Source organism: Mobula birostris, chromosome 8, assembly GCF_030028105.1.
Source record: "Mobula birostris isolate sMobBir1 chromosome 8, sMobBir1.hap1, whole genome shotgun sequence".
Taxonomy (NCBI): domain Eukaryota; kingdom Metazoa; phylum Chordata; class Chondrichthyes; order Myliobatiformes; family Myliobatidae; genus Mobula; species Mobula birostris.
This window is the reverse complement of record NC_092377.1, coordinates 9,850,754-9,870,853: the sequence shown is the minus strand read 5'-3', so window position 1 is coordinate 9,870,853 and position 20,100 is coordinate 9,850,754. Positions and strand designations below refer to the sequence as shown.

General features: G+C 45.0%; 1 protein-coding gene across 1 annotated transcript in view; it reads left to right on the top strand.

The window, feature by feature from the left end:
* The window catches only part of cd109 (CD109 molecule), a 255,125-nt gene that overhangs the window by 88,816 nt on the left and 146,209 nt on the right, over positions 1–20,100 (top strand). The window contains exons 13-14 of the mRNA XM_072267001.1: positions 10,905–10,967; positions 18,354–18,527. Of these exons, the coding sequence (XP_072123102.1) occupies positions 10,905–10,967; positions 18,354–18,527 (237 nt within the window). The remainder of the gene's footprint in view (positions 1–10,904; positions 10,968–18,353; positions 18,528–20,100) is intronic.

The window sequence follows — 20,100 nt, the reverse complement described above, 5'->3', positions numbered from 1 at the left end:
ATGATCCAAAAATCTTATGCCCTCCCTTCTACACCAGCTCCTGAGTCACATATTGAACTGTATAATCTTCCTAGTTCTGGCCTCACTAGCATGTGGCACACATAGCAGTCCTGAGATCACAACAATGGAAGTCTTGCCCTTTAATTTAGCACCTATCTCCCTGAACTCCCTCGTCACTCATCCTACCCATGATATTGGTTCCTACATGAACCACTACCTCTGGCTGTTCATCCTCCCACTTAAGAATGCTGAGGACTTGATCCAAGATATCCCAGAACCTGGCACCCGGGAAGCAATGTACCATCTGGGAATATCGCATTCGTCTACAGAATCTCCTGTCCGTTCCCCTAACTAACAAATTCCCTATCACTGCAGCGTGCCTCTCCTCCCCCCTTCCTGTCTGAGTCACAGAGCCAGACTCTAACTTCTGACTTCCAGATTGGCCGCTGGTCTAAGCTCTAAATGAAGTCTTATGCAACTTTAGCATAACATCCCATCTCCTGTACTCCATACATTGATCTATGAAGGCCAACATGCCTAAAGCTTTCTTTACGACTCTATATACCTGTGACACTACCTTCAATGAATTATGGACCTGTATTCCCAGATCCCTTTGTTCTACCACACTCCTCAGTGCCCTAACATTCACTGTGTCAGACCTACCTGGCTGGTCCTACCAAAATGCAAACCCTTGCACTCAGCCCATTTTTCCAGCTGGTGCAGATCCCTCAGCAAGTCATGATAGTCTTCCTCACTGTCCACTACACGTCCGATCTTGGTGTCATCCACAAATTTGCCGATCCAGTTAACCACATTCTCATCCAGATCATTGAGTTAGATGCCAAACAGCAAAGGGCCCAGCACTGATCCCTGCTGCACACCTCTGGTGTCACAGGCCCCCAGTCAGAGAGGCAACCCTCTACTACCATTCTCTGGGTTCTCCCACAAAGCCAACGTCTAATGTCTAATCGAATTTAGTATCTCATCCTGAGTGTCGAGCAACTGAACCTTCTTGAACAACCTCCTTGTCAAACAACTTACTAAGGTACATGTAGACAATATCCACTGCTTTGCCTTCATCTACTTTCCTGGTAATTTCCTTGAAAGACTCTGAAAGATTGGTTAGACATGAACTACCATGCATGAAGCCATGCTGATTATCCTTAATCAGTCCATGTCTATTCAAATATTTATATATCAGGTCCCTCAGAATATCTCACAATAACCTTATCACAACTGATGTCAGACTCACTGACCTATAATTTCCTGGTTTATGTTTAGAGCGTTTTTTAAACAAGTCACAGGGGGTAGATGTGACAGAGGAATTATGAGTGGTGAAGAGCAGACAAAGCCAGATTTTCACCACCAAATCCTCCAAGATCATCTTCTGATCCACTGTGGAACAGGATGAGACGCGATCATGTTTCTTCTTCTGAAAGGTTCAGAGGGAGAGCTCTGCGATCCAAAGCTTTAAGGAAGGGAACAGCTCAGTAGCATTTTCACAGGCAGACATACTGAGGATCTGTAGATCTTTCTACACCAGTCTGTATGACAGAAGGGCCATAGACACCACAGCTCCAAAGAACATCCTGTCGTCTATCATGGGGTGCCATAAACAAGGTGATCCATGCACTCACCCCTGATGGATACCATTAAATACTCTTTATTTGGTCTACTATAGCTGAGACCACAGCTATATCCAAGGTCAGTACAGTTAGTAACATGTTTTGATGTGATTAAAAAAATCTATTGCTACTTAAAATTGATAAAACATGAACAGCCTCTGGTCATTGTCACTGGCACTGGTGGGCTTCCCCTTTAAGACAGTGGAAGAGGGGATGAAGCACTGGCTTAAAGGTTCACCTAAGCAAGCATGGATTTTGACTCCCAATACCAACCATCTCGCTGGCACATGCACAGTCTCTGGTAAATAAACTTGAAGATCTCAGAGCTAGAGTGCTGTATCAGAGGGACATTAGGTCCAGTTGCGTTTTTTTGTTTCATGGAATCATGGTTTGCCCCTTCCATTCCAGATGCAGTGATTCAGGGTGATGGGTTCACAATACATCACCAAGTTAGGACCGCTGAGTTTTTCAAAGGCAGAGGTCTGATTAAATGAAGGTGCTGGGGATCTGGTTTGAAGGTGCAACAGGAATTGTCTGAAACAGGCAGGGAAGGTAAACTAGAAGTCTGGACTGTGAGAAGGGTGTTCCTTATCGATAACTGGGAATAACTTGGTCATCAGTTGTGAGGTGCTCTCAGGGCAGCTGCACTTGGCTCAGGTGTTGTCTATCTTCCACTTCAGCCTGGGAATCACCTGAGAAGTCTTTGGGTTCATCTGGGAATCCAAGATGGAGCAGGGCCGATGACTCACAATGTACAAGACCTTGGACATCGGACAAATGTACCCAATGTCACCCTCACCATCTTCCTGTGTGGCTGTATCAGGTTGTGTGTGAAACCTAAATATGTGGGCACCAGGTGCCAAGGTTCTATCTGTTGCAAGTGTTGCGAAGGATCCGTCAGGCCTTCCTGCCGTGCAACATCCTAGTCAGCTGGACCTTCGCACTACCTACCCTTTGTGGGAAAATTCTTCCAGATCAACACCTTTGACTACAAGTCCATCAGGCAGAGGTCAGCACAGTACGCCCTGCAGACATTGCAGGTGAAGGACGTAAATGGACCAAGTGGGTTCTTTTCCCGAACAGACTTCCCAGACCATCTGGTAGAATACCTCATCACCAGGCCTCACCAACAGGCACCAAGACCTCGCCTGGCTGGTGGCGAGTGCAGCCCTTGCCGTTAGGTCCTTCCTACATTCCCACAGCATCACTCACAGCGCACTGCCTAGGGAATGAGAGCATGGAGAAAGTTGAAAGGGCCTTTGAGACAGTTCACCCTAAACAGCTGCGTGACAGAAAACTCTCTGATCTACAAGGCTGTTCCCAGGGACACACACGGAGACAAACATCGGGTGTTGGTGGCAGATCATCAGCTCAGTGAAAGATGCTGTTTGGTCTCCCCGAGACTTGTGGGTCTGCCAGCACACCGAGATGTCCGTGGAGAATGCTGCCGACTGGCACATTCCAGACTGCAGGAGTACGTGCTGAGGGATCCACTGAAGATTCCAGTACAAGGGCTGTCTGCAGCCACCACAAGGGCTTGGCAGAGGAGGACCTCAGATGTAGGGTTCTTCACTGGAGAGGGAGGGTTCAGGTGGGGGGAGGAGGCTCCTCAATTATTATTGTAGTTGTTAGTCTACCATTCCAGTGTCCCACATGAGCGTCAGCAGTCCTATTGACGAGAACACGGAAAGCTACGAATGTAAAGAATGAAAAAGCATTGCAGGGTTTATTCTTGCAAATATTTAAACATTTATTCCTTGTTCTTTTCTGATTCAGCATCTAGAGATATCCACAAACAAAGGCAGCACTGTACACGTGCTAAAGGTTATAAGAAATAGGTTAATTGAATTATATGGAGAATAACAACAGGAAGAATACTTAATGAAGATTCAAAGATTCAAAAACCTTTATTGTCATTCTAACCGTACATCAGCTCTGCAGGGCAGAATGAGACAGCGTTTCTCAGGAGCAGTGCAATCATAACATAACAAACGCAACACTAAATAATAAACATAACAATAAATAGTAAAACACAACGGCCACATGTCAGTTAAAATCAAATTACAAGTGTCCAGGTCAAGTTAAAAGTGTCCAAAGCAGAGTCAGGTGGAGCAGCTATTCAGCAGTCTGACTGCCTGTGGGAGGAAGCTGTTTGGTAGCCTTGTGGTTTTAGTTTTGATGCTCCTGTAACGTTTGCCTGATGGCAGAAGAACAAACAGTTCATGGAGAGGGTGTGAGGGGTCTTTAATGATGTACCGTGAAGTACAGAAGGATACAAAATGATATTTAAACAACACACAAGAAAGTGCTGGAGAAACTCTGCAGGTCAGGCAGAATCTATGGAAGTCGATAAACAGTCAATGTTTTGGGCTGGGACTGGAAAGGAAGGAGAAAGATGCCAGAATAAAAAGGTGAGGAGAATGGAAAGAGAACAAGCCAGAAAGTGATCGATGAAACCAGGTGGGGAGGAAAGGTTAAGGGCTAGGGAGGAAGGAATCTAATAGGAGAGGAGGGTGGAGCATAGGAGAAAGGAAAAGAGGAGGGGACCAAAGGGGGAGGTGAGAAGAAGTAAGAAGCCAAAGTGGGGAAGAGGGCAGTGGGAGGAACAAAAATTTTTACTGGAAAAAGAAATCAATATTCATACCATTGGGTTGGAGGCTACCCAGACGGAGCATAAGGTGCTGCTCTTCCATCCTTAGTGAGGCCTCATCTTGGCAATAGAGAAGGCTGTGGATCGATTCATTGGAACGGGAATAGGAATGGGAATTAAGGTGTTTGGCCACCAGGAAGTCCTGCTTTTGGTGGTTGGAGCAGAGGTGCTTGACGAAATGGTCCCCTAATTTACAGCAGGTCTCACCAATGTAGCGAGGGCCACATCGGGAGCTCTGGACACAATAGATGGCCCCAGCAGATTTGCAGGTGAATGTTGCCTCACCTGGAAGGATTGTTTGGGGCCCTTAATGGAGAGAGGGAAGAGGTGAATAGGCAGGTGTAGAAGGTTGACCACTTGCACGGATAAGTGCCAGGAAGGAGATTAGTGGGGACAGATGAATGGACAAGGGAATCATGGAGTGAGCACTCTCTGCTAAACCAGAAGGGGAAAGGTAAAGATGTGTTCGGTGCTGGGATCCCTTTGGAGATGGCAGAGGTTGCAGAGGATGATGTGTTGGATGCAGAAGCTCATGGGGTTGTAGATGAGGACAAGAGGAACTCAATCCCTGTTAAGGTAATGAGAAGATGGGTTGAGCGTGGATGTTTGGGAAATGGAGGAGATGCGGCTGTGGTCAGCATTAATGCTGGAGGAAGGGTAATCCTGTTCTTTGAAGAAAGTGAACATCTCTAATACCTATACTTAAAATAATACTTACCATCCTCTTTATCAACTGATTAATACAATGCTGGAGGGAACCACAGATGTTGAAACTTGCCTGCAGCCTTCAGAATCAGAATAGAATTAGGTTTAATTTACTGGCATATGCCAACAAATTTGTTGTTTTGCAACAATACAAGTAAAAAAAAACTGTAAATTACTATATAGTAATGGAATGGGCAAAAAAGTGGCAAATGAAATACAGTTTGGAAACTGTAAGGTCATGCACTTTGGTGGAAAAAATAAAGGGGCAGACTATTATTTAGATGGAGAGAGAATTCAAAATGCAGAGATGCAAAGGGACTTGGGAGTCTTTTGGCAAGATACCCTAAAGGTAGTCGGTAGTGAAGAAGGCGAATGCAATGTTGGCATTCATTTCTAGAGGTATAGAATATAGGAGCAGGGATGTGATGTTGAGGCTCTATGAGGCACTCATGAGACCACAGTTCAAATATTGTGTGCAGTTTTGGGCTCCTTATTTTAGAAAGGATATACTGACATTAGAGAGGGTTCAGAGAAGATTCACGAGAATAATTCCAGGAATAAAAGGGTTACCGTATAGCTGTATTCCCTAGAGTTCAGGAGAATGAGGGGGGATCTCATAGAAACATTCCGGATGTCAAAGGCTGAACAGGTTAGATATGGCAAAGTTATTTCCCATGGTAGGGGAGTCCAGGACAAGAGGGCGCGACTTCAGAATTGAAGGGTGTTCATTTAGAGCAGAGACGCGGAGAAATGATTTTACATAGAACATAGAACATAGAATAGTACAGCACAGTACAGGCCCTTCGGCCCACAATGTTGTACCGACCCTCAAACCCTGCCTCCCATATAACCCCCCACCTTAAATTCCTCCATATACCTGTCTAGTAGTCTCTTAAACTTCACTAGTGTATCTGCCTCCACCACTGACTCAGGCAGTGCATTCCATGCACCAAACACTCTCTGAGTAAAAAACCTACCTCTAATATCCCCCTTGAACTTCCCACCCCTTACCTTAAAGCCATGTCCTCTTGTATTGAGCAGTGGTGCCCTGGGGAAGAGTCGCTGGCTGTCCACTCTATCTATTCCTCTTATTATCTTGTACACCTCTATCATGTCTCCTCTCATCCTCCTTCTCTCCAAAGAGTAAAGCCCTAACTCACTTAATCTCTGATCATAATGCATACTTTCTAAACCAGGCAGCATCCTGGTAAATCTTCTCTGTACCCTTTCCAATACTTCCCCATCCTTCCTATAGTGAGGTGACCAGAACTGGACACAGCAACTGGACACACTCCAAGTGTGACCTAACCAGAGTTTTATAGAGCTGCATCATTACATCGCGACTCTTAAACTCTATCCCTCGACTTATGAAAGCTAACACCCCATAAGCTTTCTTAACTACCCTATCCACCTGTGAGGCAACTTTCAGGGATCTGTGGACATGTACCCCGAGATCCCTCTGCTCCTCCACACTACCAAGTATCCTGCCATTTACTTTGTACTCTGCCTTGGAGTTTGTCCTTCCAAAGTGTACCACCTCACACTTCTCCGGGTTGAGCTCCATCAGCCCGCTTCTGCATCCTATCAATGTCTCTCTGCAATCTTTGACAATCCTCTACACTATGTACAACACCACCAACCTTTGTGTCGTCTGCAGACTTGCCAACCCACCCTTCTACCCCCACATCCAGGTCGTTAATAAAAATCACAAAAAGTAGAGGTCCCAGAACAGATCCTTGTGGGACACCACTAGTCACAATCCTCCAATCTGAATGTACTCCCTCCACCACCACCCTCTGCCTTCTGCAGGCAAGCCAATTCTGAATCCACCTGGCCAAAGTTCCCTGGATCTTTCTGAATGGTTCCCTGGATCTTCTAACTTTCTGAATAAGCCTACCGTGTGAAACCTTGTCAAATGCCTTACTAAAATCCATATAGATCACATCCACTGCACTACCCTCATCTGTATGCCTGGTCACCTCCTCAAAGAACTCTATCAGGTTTGTTAGACACGATCTGCTCTTCACAAAGCCATGCTGACTGTCCCTGATCAGACCATGATTCTCTAAATGTCTATAGATCCTATCTCTAAGAATCTTTTCCAACAGCTTTCCCACCACAGACGTAGGGCTCACTGGTCTATAATTACCTGGACTATCCCTACTACCTTTTTTGAACAAGGGGACAACATTCGCCTCCCTCCAATCCTCCGGTACCATTCCCGTGGACAACGAGGACATAAAGATCCTAGCCAGAGGGTCAGCAATCTCTTCTCTCGCCTCGTGGAGCAGCCTGGGGAATATTCCGTCAGGCCCCGGGGACTTATCTGTCTTACTGTATTTTAACAACTCCAACACCTCCTCTCCCTTAATATCAACATGCTCCAAAACATCAACCTCACTCATATTGTCCTCACCATCATCAAGTTCCCTCTCATTGGTGAATACCAAAGAGAAGTATTCATTGAGGACCTTGCTCACTTCCACAGCCTCCAGGCACATCTTCCCACCTTTATCTCCAATCGGTCCTACCTTCACTCCTGTCATCCTTTTCTTCACATTAATTGAAGAATGCCTTGGGGTTTTCCTTTACCCTACTCGCCAAGGCCTTCTCATGCCCCCTTCTTGTTCTTCTCAGCCCCTCCTTAAGCTCCTTTCTTGCTTCCGTATATTCCTCAATAGACCCATCTGATCCTTGCTTCCTAAACCTCATGTATGCTGCCTTCTTCCACCTGACTAGATTTTCCACCTGACTAGATTTTCCACCTCACTTGTCACCCATGGTTCCTTCACCCTACCATTCTTTATCTTCCTCACTGGGACAAATTTATCCCTTACATCCCGCAAGAGATCTCTAAACATCAACCACATGTCCATAGTACATTTCCCTGCAAAAACATCATTCCAATTCACACCCGCAAGTTCTAGCCTTATAGCCTCATAATTTGCCTTTCCCCAATTAAAAATTTTCCTGTCCTCTCTGATTCTATCCTTTTCCATGATAATGCTAAAGGCCAGGGAGCGGTGGACACTGTCCCCCAGATGCTCACCCACTGAGAGATCTGTGACCTGACCCGGTTCATTACCTAGTACTAGATCTAGAATGGCATTCCCCCTGGTTGGCCTGTCCACATACTGTGACAGGAATCCATCCTGGACAAACTTAACAAACTCTGCCCCATCTAAACCCTTGGAACTAATCAGGTGCCAATCAATATTAGGGAAGTTAAAGTCACCCATGATAACAACCCTGTTATTTTTGCACCTTTCCAAAATCTGCCTCCCAATCTGCTCCTCTGTATCTCTGCTGCTACCAGGGGGCCTATAGAATACCCCCAATAGAGTAACTGCTCCCTTCCTGTTCCTGACTTCCACCCATATTGACTCAAAAGAGGATCCTGCTACATTACCCACCCTTTCTGTAGCTGTAATAGTATCCCTGACCAGTAATGCCACCCCTCCTCCCCTTTTTCCTCCCTATCTATCCCTTTTGAAGCACTGAAATCCAGGAATATTGAGAATCCATTCCTACCCTGGTGCCAGCCAAGTCTCTGTAATGGCCACTACATCATAATTCCATGTATGTATCCAAGCTCTCAGTTCAACACCTTTGTTCCTGATGCTTCTTGCATTGAGGTACACACGTTTTAGTCGGAGGGTGGTAAATCTTTGGAATTTGTTGCCATGAGTGACTGTGGAGGCCAAGTCATTGGGTATATTTAAGGCAGAGATAGATAGGTTCTTGATTAGCCAAGGCATCAAAGGGTATGGGGTGAAAGCAGGGGAGTGGATATGACTGGAAGAATTGGATCAACCACAATTGAATGGCGGAGCAGACTCGACAGGCCGAATGGTCTACTTCTACTCCTGCAGCTTATGGTTTTATGGTCTTTTATATATATATGCTATGTCTGTGTGTGTGTGTGTGTGTGTGTGTGTGTGTGTGCGCGTGTGTTTGTGTGGGTGTGTGTGTGCGCGTGTGTGTGTGTGCGCGTGTGTGTGTGTGCGCGTGTGGGTGTGTGTGTGTGTGTGTGTGTGTTTGTGTGGGTGTGTGTGTGTGTTTGTGTGTGAGTGTGTGTGTGTGTGTGTGGGGGTGTGTGTGAGTGTGTGTGTGTGTGTGTGAGTGTGTGTGTGGGGGTGTGTGTGTGAGTGTGTGTGTGGGGGTGTGTGTGAGTGTGAGTGTGCGCGTGTGTGTGTGTGAGTGTGTGTGTGGGGGTGTGTGTGTGTGTGGGTGTGTGTGTGTGAGTGTGTGTGTGAGTGTGAGTGTGTGTGTGTGTGAGTGTGTGTGTGTGTGTGAGTGTGTGTGTGAGTGTGAGTGTGTGTGTGTGTGTGTGAGTGTGTGTGTGTGTGTGTAAAGTGTAATTAAATAAGTAGTGCACAAAGAGGGGAAGGAAAAGTGAAGTAGTGTTCATGAATTCATTGCCTGTTCAGAAATTTGATAGTGGAGGGAAGAATCTGTTCCTGAATCAGTGAATGTGTGTCTTCAAGCTCCTGTACCCCCTCCTTGATGGTAGCAATGAGAAGAGGGCGTGATCTAAGTGATGGGGGTCCCTAATGACCGATGCCACCTCTTGCAGATGTCCTTGATGCTGGGGAGGCGCGTGCCCATGATGGAACTGACTGAGTTTGCAACTTTCTGCAGCTTTTTCCTATCCTGTGCCATGGTCCCTCCATATATAACGGTGATGCAACCTGCTAGAATGATCTCCACAATACATCTGTAGTGATTTGTGAGAGCCTTTGGTGATATACCAAGTCTGCTCAAACTCCTAATGAAATATAGCTGCTGTTGTGCCTTCTTTGTCATTACATCAGTATGCTGGGCCCAGGATAGATCTTCATAGGCATTGACACTCAGCCACGTGAAACTGCTCACCATTCCCACCGCTGATCCCTCAATGTTCCTTCAACTTCCCTATCCTGAAGCCAAAGTCGATTCATTAGTCTTCCCGATGTTAAGTGCAAGCTTGTTGCCGCGGCACCATTTAATTAGCTAATCTATCTCACTCCTGTACGCTTCCTAATCGCCATCTGAAATTCTGCCAACAATAGTTATGTCATCGGCAAAATTATAGATGGCTTTTGAGCCTTGCCTAGCCATGCGTTCATGGGTATGGAGAGAGTAGAGCAGTGGGCTTAGCATGTATTCTTGAGGGACACCAGTGCTGATTGACAGCCTTCTCTCTCTACCCTAGCACTGGTCATGACCCAGTCCGAAGGAAGATTCCCACTTGCATTAAGAAATTACGCCTTTTTATTCCCTTCAAGATCCCTTCAAAAATCTATCATAACATCTACCCCATTACCTTCCCAGACAAATATATTTTTCATCATTATCTACTCTATAGGGTGCTCACATTAAATTCGCAACACATTGCTGTGGACTTGTTCCCTTGTATTTATTTTATTTATTTAGAGATACAGCATGACCACAGAGTTGCACTACCCAAATATACCCAAGTGACCGTCTACCTGTCTCTCTATTTAGCGATACAGTGCGGGGTTGGCCATTTCAGCCCTTCAAACCACAGCACCCCAGCAATCCCCCGCCAAACCCAATTAATCCTAACATAATCATCGGACAATTTACAATGACCAGTTAATCTACCTGGTACGCCTTTGGACCGTGAGGGGGAACTGGAGCACCTGGAGGAAACCCACATGATCACAGGGAGAAAGTACAAACTCCTTACAGTTGTTGGCGGGAGTTGAACCTGGGTCGCCGGTGCTGTAAAGCATTTTGCTAATCACTATGCTACCATGCCATTAAGTTTCTCTGAACGTTCTCAGAGTTTTATTGTTATGTCCCAAACCATGTGTAGCTGTATCGTATGGAAAAATGTGTCCTGGTCATTCTTGGGCATCTTGGTTTAAAAGTATAATTGCATTGAAAAACTGAATACATTTTGTTTTTTTTTTGCCTAGGTGGGATCACCATTTGAATTTTCCATTGAAAGTTCTGAGTCACCAATCGAGTTTACCTACCAGGTAATTCCATCAGTAAAATATAACATTATTAAAGACTGACATTCTTCACTATAGACATTTACTGTACATGTATGAAGAAATTGCTGTGGTGTGTTGTTCAGGGCATGACGTGCAAAAGAAACCAACATTCAACAATTACATAGAATAAAGAATTATATCAAAATAAAGTTAGAAATGAAAGTATAGATATGGCATAAAATGTACATAAATGCATGAATACAGAAATAGTGATAGAGTTCCTAATGTCCTTACCTACCACCCCAAGTGTCTTCGCATCACTCTCTGCAACTTCCGCCATCTCCAAAGATATCCTACCACTAAACATATCTTTACCTTCCTTACCTCCCCCCCCCCCCCACCATTTGCACCCAAGATCGCTCCCTCCATGATTCCCTTGTCCATTCTTCCCTCCCCTCTAATCTCCCACTCGGCACTTGTTTCTGCCAGCGGCCAAAGTGCTACACCTGCCCATTCACCTCCTCCCTCACTTCCATTCAGGGCTCCAAAAAGATCTTCCAAGTGAGGCATCACATCACCTGCAGACCTGATGGGGTCGCCTGTTGTGTCCGGTGCTCCTGATGTGGTCTCCTCTACTTGAGAAAGACACGTTGTAAATTGGGTGTCTACTTCGTTGAGCACCTCCGCTCCATCCTTCAAAAGCCGGACCTACCAATGGACAAACGTTTTAATTCTGGTTCGCATTCCCATTCTGACACGGTGGTCCATGGGCCCTTGTGGTGCCAGAATGAGACCACCCTCAGGGTGGAGGAGCAAAACCTTATATTCCATCTGGGTAGCCTCCAACCTGATGGCATGAATATCAATTTCTCCTTCCAGTAAAAATATTTCATTCCCCGCTCCCTCTTCTTGTGTTCTTCTGACCTTCTTGTCACCTCCCCCGGGTCCCCTCCTCCTTCCTTTTCTCCTGTGGTCCACATACATAGAAAAAACACAGAAAATAGGTGCAGGAGTAGGCCATTCAGCCCTTCGAGCCTGCACCACCATTCAGTATGATCATGGCTGATCATCCAACTCAGAACCCTGTATCTGCCTTCTCTCCATACCCCCTGATCCCTTTAGCCACAAGGGCCATATCTAACTCCTTCTTAAATATAGCCAATGAACTGGCCTCAACTGTTTCCTGTGGCAGAGAATTCCACAGATTCACCAGTCTCTGTGTGAAGAAGTTTTTCCTCATCTCGGTCCTAAAACTGTGCCCTTTATCTTCAAACTGTGACCCCTCGTTCTGGACTTCCCCAACATCGGGAACAATCTTCCTGCATCTAGCCTGTCCAATCCCTTTCGGATTTTATACGTTTCAATAAGAGCCCCCTCAATCTTCTAAATTCCAGAGAGTATAAACCTAGTCGATCCAATCTTTCATCATATGAAAGTCCTGCCATCCCAGGAATCAACCTGGTGAACCTTCTTTGTACTCCCTCTATGGCAAGAATTTCTCTCCTCAGATTAGGGGACCAAAACTGCACACAATACTCCAGGTGTGGTCTCACCAAGGCCTTGTACACCTGCAGTAGTACCTCCCTTCTCCTGTACTCGAATCCTCTTGCTATGAATGCCAGCATACCATTCGCCTTTTTCACCGCCTGCTGTACCTGCATGCCCACTTTCAATGACTGGTGTACAATGACACCCAGGTCTCGTTGCACCTCCCCTTTTCCTTATCGGCCACCATTCAGATAATAATCTGTTTTCCTGTTTTTGCCACCAAAGTGGATAACCTCACATTTATCCACATTAAATTGCATCTGCCATGAATTTGCCCACTCACCCAACCTATCCAAGTCACCCTGCATCCTCTTAGCATCCTCCTCACAGCTAACACTGCCGCCCAGCTTCCTATCCTATTGGATTCCTTCTTCTCCAGCCCTTTACCTTTCCCACCCAGTGGGGTTCATCTATCACCTTTTAGCTTTCCTCCTTCCTTTCCCCCACCTTTTTATTCTGGCAGCTTCCCCCTTCCATTCCAGTCCTGAAGAAGGGTCGCCACCCAAAACTTCGACTATCTTTTCAATAGATGCTACCTGACCTACTGAGTTCCTCCTGCGTTTTACGTGTTGTGTAAATACCAGCATGTGTTTGCAATGTAAACTGCATTCTAAAAAGTGGTTTAAAGTGTGGACAGTGCAGTGCCGTGATTAAGTACTACGTAGATGGGGGTGGGGAGAGCTCACTAGAATGGTTGATCAGGTGAACTTTCTGGGGGAAGAAACTTTTAAGATGGCGTGAAGTTTTTTTTTGTTTTAGTAGTCCCATTGTGCTTTACAGAAGGGAGATTTTGGAAAAGTTGAATCGTCGGGTGGATAGTGTTTGCAATGATTTTTCCTGCCCCTTTCTTTGTCTGGATTCATTCAAGGTCCACAAAGGAAAACAAAGATTTGTTCATTTAGGAGCATGCCACACCTTTGCAAAAGAATGCAAAATACTTAAACAATGTCTTTAAAGTAAACCTCTCTCTCTATTAACACAGTGTTTATACTGAATTCTCTCAACAGTCAGGAGTGGAAAAGGTTTATGGATCTGCTTTTAGTAGAGAATGTTGGGTGAGATTTCCTAAAAAGGCCTCTGCTTTACATGTGATATTTGCCCTTGCAGCCAAGAAACATTCAATGTTATTTAAGGTCACTTTGTGGTGTGGCCAGAATCAGATCGTTCTGAGGCAAAGACTAGAGAAGGGTTTGCGGCAATTTCTGCTGGGATACCAGAGGATCCAGTCAAGTGTCGTCAGTGTCCCTGTGTCAGATGCCCGGATCTCACCTGCCGAAATTATCTTCCTAAACTTTCTTTCTTTCTCTCTCTTTCGCTTTCCCTCTTTCATTCTCTTGCTCTTTCTTTCTCTCCTTCTCTTTTCTCTTTCTCTCCTTCTCTTTTCTCTTTCTTTCTCTTAATTTCTCTCTTTCTCTTTCTTTCTTTCTCTCTTTCTCTCTTCCACTCTCTTGCACTTTCTTTCTCTCCTCTATTTCTCTCTTTCTTTCTCTCTCTGACTCTGTCTGTCTCTCTTCTCTCCTTGTCCTCCCTCCCTTTGTCTCATATTCCTGCACAATTTTGCTCACTGACTATCACTCTCTCCCTCCCTCTCCCTCTCTCTCTCTTTCCCCTCTCACTGTCTTTTTCTCTCTTATTTTCTCTTTCTCCACCTCTGCCTTCCCTTTCTCCTCTTTTTCTCACCATCTTTCTCTCTCTCTCTCTCCACGTCTCTCTTTCTCTCCCTCTCTATTACTTGCTTTAACTAAGTCATTAGAAGTATTTCAAGTATTGGAAGTTTATTTTTTAAACATTACAAAATTGAAGATGATAAGGATTTGGCACAGGGAAAGAGTTGAGGCCTGGGCTTGATCAACTATGATGATGTTGAATAGTGGGACAGGTTTGAGGGTTTGAGTCACTCCTGCTCCTATTTGCTCGTCTTCTTCTTAACCCAGTACCTCACAAGTCTTGGCACAAAATTGTATTTGATAACGGCCCTGGTGTTTCTGAGGCCTCCATTGGTCAGAGTCGATCATGGACGTTGCAACCTAGCTATCTAGATGCACAAGCCAGGGCAGTACAAGATGGAGAGCAAGCTGTTACCCATGTAGCATGCTGTTGCCCCTCTCCACGCATCTGATGATTCAAAGGAACGGCAGATGTGTACACAATTTGGCACCAGCAGCATTGCAGGAGTTGTCAGTCCACTTTGAGATCGACATAGGTCTACCTTAGGGACTCCAACTCTGGATTTTTCCCTCTGGGTTTACTCCTAAAGCCTTCTCCATGAGTAAGTATAGCCGCAAGGCAGTGGAGGTTTGAGATCAGAATTTTCCTTTTCCTAGATGAGCTGCCAACCACGGCTGACAAGCCCCATCTGCCCAAAGCAACTGGTTTTAAGGGACTAGTAATCCGCCTTTTGCCCCTTTTTCTGGCAGTAGAGATGTTCTGCTGGGCTTAGTAGGCCAGGGGTTGGACTTGGTTGTTAGAGGCTATTTGAGAGCCACACCATTGGCAGCATTTAATAGGTAGTGGGATGTTATACCCACTACCTCCCTTGGCTATGACAACCTTAAGGAACTGGCCCTGGTGTGTTTTACCATTTAATGCTATGTAAGTGTAGGTTGTGCTGCTCATGGTAAAATTCAAGTTCAGCTTCCAGTTTGTCATACATGAATACTCATGAATATAGCCAAACACAATAGCGTTCCTCTGGAGCCAAGCTGGAAAACATAGTACCAACAGTCACTCACAGCTCAAGACACATTTAGCACATGAAATAGCAGAAAGACATAGATACAACAATATAAAAATACTAACATAACCCTTGTCCCTAAGTGTCATGGCCTGTCGATTGGTGGATATTGTCTTGGAGCCATATTTCTGCAAGAACAGCTCGCAGCAATCCCTCATTTCGCGCAAGTGCAGCTGCAGACAAACAGAAACCAGCTTATCTTTCACCGAGCGAAAACTAGAGCAGCATGGACAGGAGGGAAAATGGGAAATTGGTTTATTCTTGTCACACGTACTGAGAGATACAGTGAAAAACCTGTCTTGCATTCTGTACATACAGATCAAATCATTATACAGGGCATTGTGGTAGAACAGGGTAAAGCAATATCAGAATGCAGAATGAAGTGTTATAGTTAGAGAGAAGGTGCAGTGCACCTGTACGGTAAGGTGCAAGGTCATATTGAGGTACATTGTGAGGTCAAGAGTCCATCTTATTGTAGTAGGGAAGCATTCAATAGTCTTGCAAAGTGGGATGGGAGCTGTACTTGAGCCTGCTGGTACATGCTTTTAGCCTTTTGTATCTTCTGCCAGATGGGAGCGGAGAGAGGAAAGAATGTTCAAAGTGGGTGCGGTCTTTAATCATGTTGACTCCTTTACCGAGGCAGTGAGAAGTTTAAACAGCGTTCGTGGAGGGGAGGTTGGTTTCTGTGATGTGCTGAGCGGTGTCCACAATTCTCTGTAGTTTCTTGTGGTCCCAGGAAGAGCAGTTGCAATAACAAGCGACAATGAATCTGGATAGTGATGCATTGATAAAAATGGTGACGGCCAAGCATGGATAGGCCAAATTTCGTCTGTTTCCTGTGGAAGCAGAGGCACTGGTGAGCTTTTTTTGGCTGTGATATCACCAAGGTTGGACTAGGACTGATAATTGGTGATGTTCACACCTAGGAACTTGAGTCTGTCAGCCCTCTCAGGTTCAAGACTATTGCAGTAGGCAGGAGCAAATGCACCACCCTATTTCTGAAATCAATGACCAGATATTTTGTTTTGTGACATTAACAGAAAGGTTGTCATGACATCATGCCTTTAGGCTCTCTGTCTCTTTCTCTTTCTTGGCCCACTTTGGGAGTGGCCCATTTTGGGAGTAATATCTGTAAACTTGCCGATGGAGTTATTCCAATGGCCATAAACTACTTAATTGGCATTTCATCTGTCATCCTGGAGGCATCCCGCCCTGGGGTTGGAGGCCTGTTTGTGTATGTGAGTGGGTGAGTTGGAGAGAAAGGATCTTTTCTTTGCAGTCCTGATGAAGGGTCTGGGCCTGAAACATCGACTGTTTACTCTTTCCATCGATGCTGCCTGACTTGCTGAGTTCCTCCAGCATTTTCGGTGTGTTGCTTTGGGTTTCCAGCATCTGCAGATTTTCTTGTGCCTGTTTTCTATGCTGTTGTTGTTGTTGTTTTTGCTTGTATTGCCGAGAATTGTGGTCCTGCTGTGCTGGCGCTGGAATGTTCAAAGTTTAAAATAAAGTTATTGTTGAAGTACAAATATGTCAGCATATATGATCCTGAGATTCATTTTTTGTGGACATACTCAGTAATCAAAGAACCAGAATGGAATCAATGAAAGACCACACCAACAGGGTGGACAACCTGTATGCAAATGACAACAAACTGTGCAAATACAAAAGACAGGACTAATAATAAATAAAAAAACAATAAATATCAAGCAACACACATCAAAGTTGCTGGTGAACGCAGCAGGCCAGGCAGCATCTGTGGGAAGAGGTGCAGTCGATGTTTCAGGCCGAGACCCTTCGTCAGGACTAACTGAAGGAAGAGTGAGTAAGGGATTTGAAAGTTGGAGGGGGAGGGGGAGATCCAAAATGATAGGAGAAGACAGGAGGGGGAGGGATGGAGCCAAGAGCTGGACAGGTGATAGACAAAAGGGATACGAGAGGATCATGGGACAGGAGGTCCGGGAAGAAAGACAAGGGGGGGGGACCCAGAGGATGGGCAAGGGGTATATTCAGAGGGACAGAGGGAGAAAAAGGAGAGTGAGAGAAAGAATGTGTGTATAAAAATAAGTAACAGATGGGGTACGAGGGGGAGGTGGGGCGTTAGCGGAAGTCAGAGAAGTCGATGTTCATGCCATCAGGTTGGAGGCTACCCAGACGGAATATAAGGTGTTGTTCCTCCAACCTGAGTGTGGCTTCATCTTTACAGTAGAGGAGGCCGTGGATAGACATGTCAGAATGGGAATGGGGTAAGGTGTTGTTCCTCCAACCTGAGTGTGGCTTCATCTTTACAGTAGAGGAGGCCGTGGATAGATAAGGTGTTGTTCCTCCAACCTGAGTGTGGCTTCAATAAATATCAAGAACATGAGTTGAATGGTCCTTGAAAGCGAGTCCATAGGTTATGGGATTAGTTCAGTGATGGGGCAAGTGAAGTTGAATGAAGTTGCACATTAGTACACATATATCTAATCAGCCAATCATGTGGCAGCAACTCAATGCATAAAAGCATATAGATGTGGTCAAGAGGTCCAGCTGTTGTTCAGATGAAATACCAGAATGGAGCAGAAATGTGATCTAAGTGACTTTGACCGTGGAATGATTGTTGGTTTGAGCGTCTCAGAAAATGCTGATCTCCTGGGAATTTCATGCACAACAGTCTCTGGAGTTTACAGAGATTGGTGCAAAAAAAAAACCCCAAAAAACATCCAGTTAGCAGAGGTTGTACATGCAAAACTGCCTTGTTACTGAGAGAGGTCAGAGGAGAATGCCCAGACTGGTTCAAGCTGACAGGAAGGTGACAGTAACTCAAATAACCATGTGTTATAACAGTGGTGTGCAGAAGAGCATCTCTGAACACACATTTCGAACCTCAAAGTGGATGGGCCACAGCAGCAGAAGACCAACTCAGTGGCCATTTTGCGTACACTCAGTGGTCACTCAGAGGTCCCTAATAAAGTGGCCACTGAGTATAAAATATTGTAAGTGATTCGGAAGTTGGGCTGCCCTCAGCATACGCTTGGGTATGTTGGTTGTTAATGTAAACAACACACTTCACTGTATATTTCAATTTACTGTACATGTGCAAAATGAATGAATGAGTGATTCTGAATTTTTAACACCATCCCTTTTCCCCAACTTTCTTCAACACTCAGGTGATATCAAAAGGCCAAGTGGTAGCTATCGACAAAAGTAACTTGACTCAGGTCCAGTTAACACCTGATATTTCTTGGGCACCGGTAGCACACCTCATTGTCTATTTCATCAAAGGTGATCTCGTCGTCAATGATGACATCCTTTTGAACGTGGAAGGAATCTTTACAAATAAGGTAACCTTACTCTTCCAGCACCTATCAACCTCCACTTTATATATATCCCATGACTTGGTCTGCACAGCAGCCTATAATGGATTCCTCAGATCCTCCACTCTCTGGCTAAAGAAGTTCCTCCTCTTCTCTGTTCTAAAGGGGCCTCAAGGTGGCCTTCCTTGAAACTGGGGAAGGGTGGGAGTACTAAATGGGTGACAACTTTGTAGAGTGTAGTTTACAAGAGTGATTATAAGTTTCCTGTTTTCTGTCATTATAATTCTTCATACCATTCCCACTCAGTTCTCTCTCTTTAGGCATTGTTATTTGCAACTATTATTTGTTTATTATTGTCAATGTACTGAGATACAATGAAAAGGTTGTCCTGCACACTGTTCATGCAGGTCGTCAACATCAACATCAACATCATCATCACCATCATCATTATGTGCCATTTTGTATGATGTAGGCGATGATGGGCTCATGACCATGATTATTCTTGGCAAATTTTTCTACAGAAGTGGTTTGCCATCGCCTTCTGGGCAATGTCTTTACAAGATAGGTGATCCCAGTTATTATCAATCTTCTTCAGAGATTGTCTCCCCGGTGTTAGTGGTCACATACCAGGAATTGTGATATGCGCCAGCTGCTTGTATGGCCATCAACTACCTTCTCCCATGGTTTCACGTGACACTGTTCGGGGAGGGGGGTGGGGAGGCTAAGCAGGTACTACATCTTCCCCAAGGGTGACCTGCGGGCTAGCGGTGGGAAGGAGTGTTGTGTATTTCATATTTCAATAATATTTGAGTTATCGTGTGTGTGTATATATATATATATATATATATAATTTCATTAAGCATTCTTGTTTGTTTAAATAATTAGTTACGGGTTATATGTAAAAATACGTTAACTGCATATGTCATCACTCCATGTGATATGTGTGCACCTCAGTTAAAGGAAACTTGAAGTCAGACCCATAATTTGGACACCAGAGTTTTACTTTGGATTAATTTAATGTTTGAAATTACAAAACATAACAAGGAGCCCCTTACCTATCTCCACCCTGCCACCCGTCGTGCAGATCAGATCGGACCGTTCCAATTCAAGTTCATGTCCAGGTTTAATTGTCATTCCACCGTACGCATGAAGACAGCCAAATGAAACAGCGTTCCTCTGGGGCCGAGGTACAAAACACAGTACCAACAGCCATACACAGCCGACAGCACATTTGGTACATATAATTTATTTATTGAGATACAGCACAGACTAGGGCCTCCCGGCCCTTCGTGCCCCATTGCCCATCAACCAACAGTTTTAGCCACTGCCTAATCACATGACAATTTAAAATGACCAATTAACCTACCGACTGGTACGTCTTTGGCCTTTGGAACGGAACTGGAGCACCCGGAGGAAACCCACATGGTCACGAGGAGAACGTACAAACTCCTTACAGACAGCAGTGGGAATTGAACCCGTGTCGCTGGTACTGTAAGGCACTGTGTTAACCACTATGCAACCGTGGTGGTTAGTGCAGAAAACGATATCGCTTATGGTAGCAGAAAAATATAGAGTCACTCAAAAAAAAGCCCACATCCCT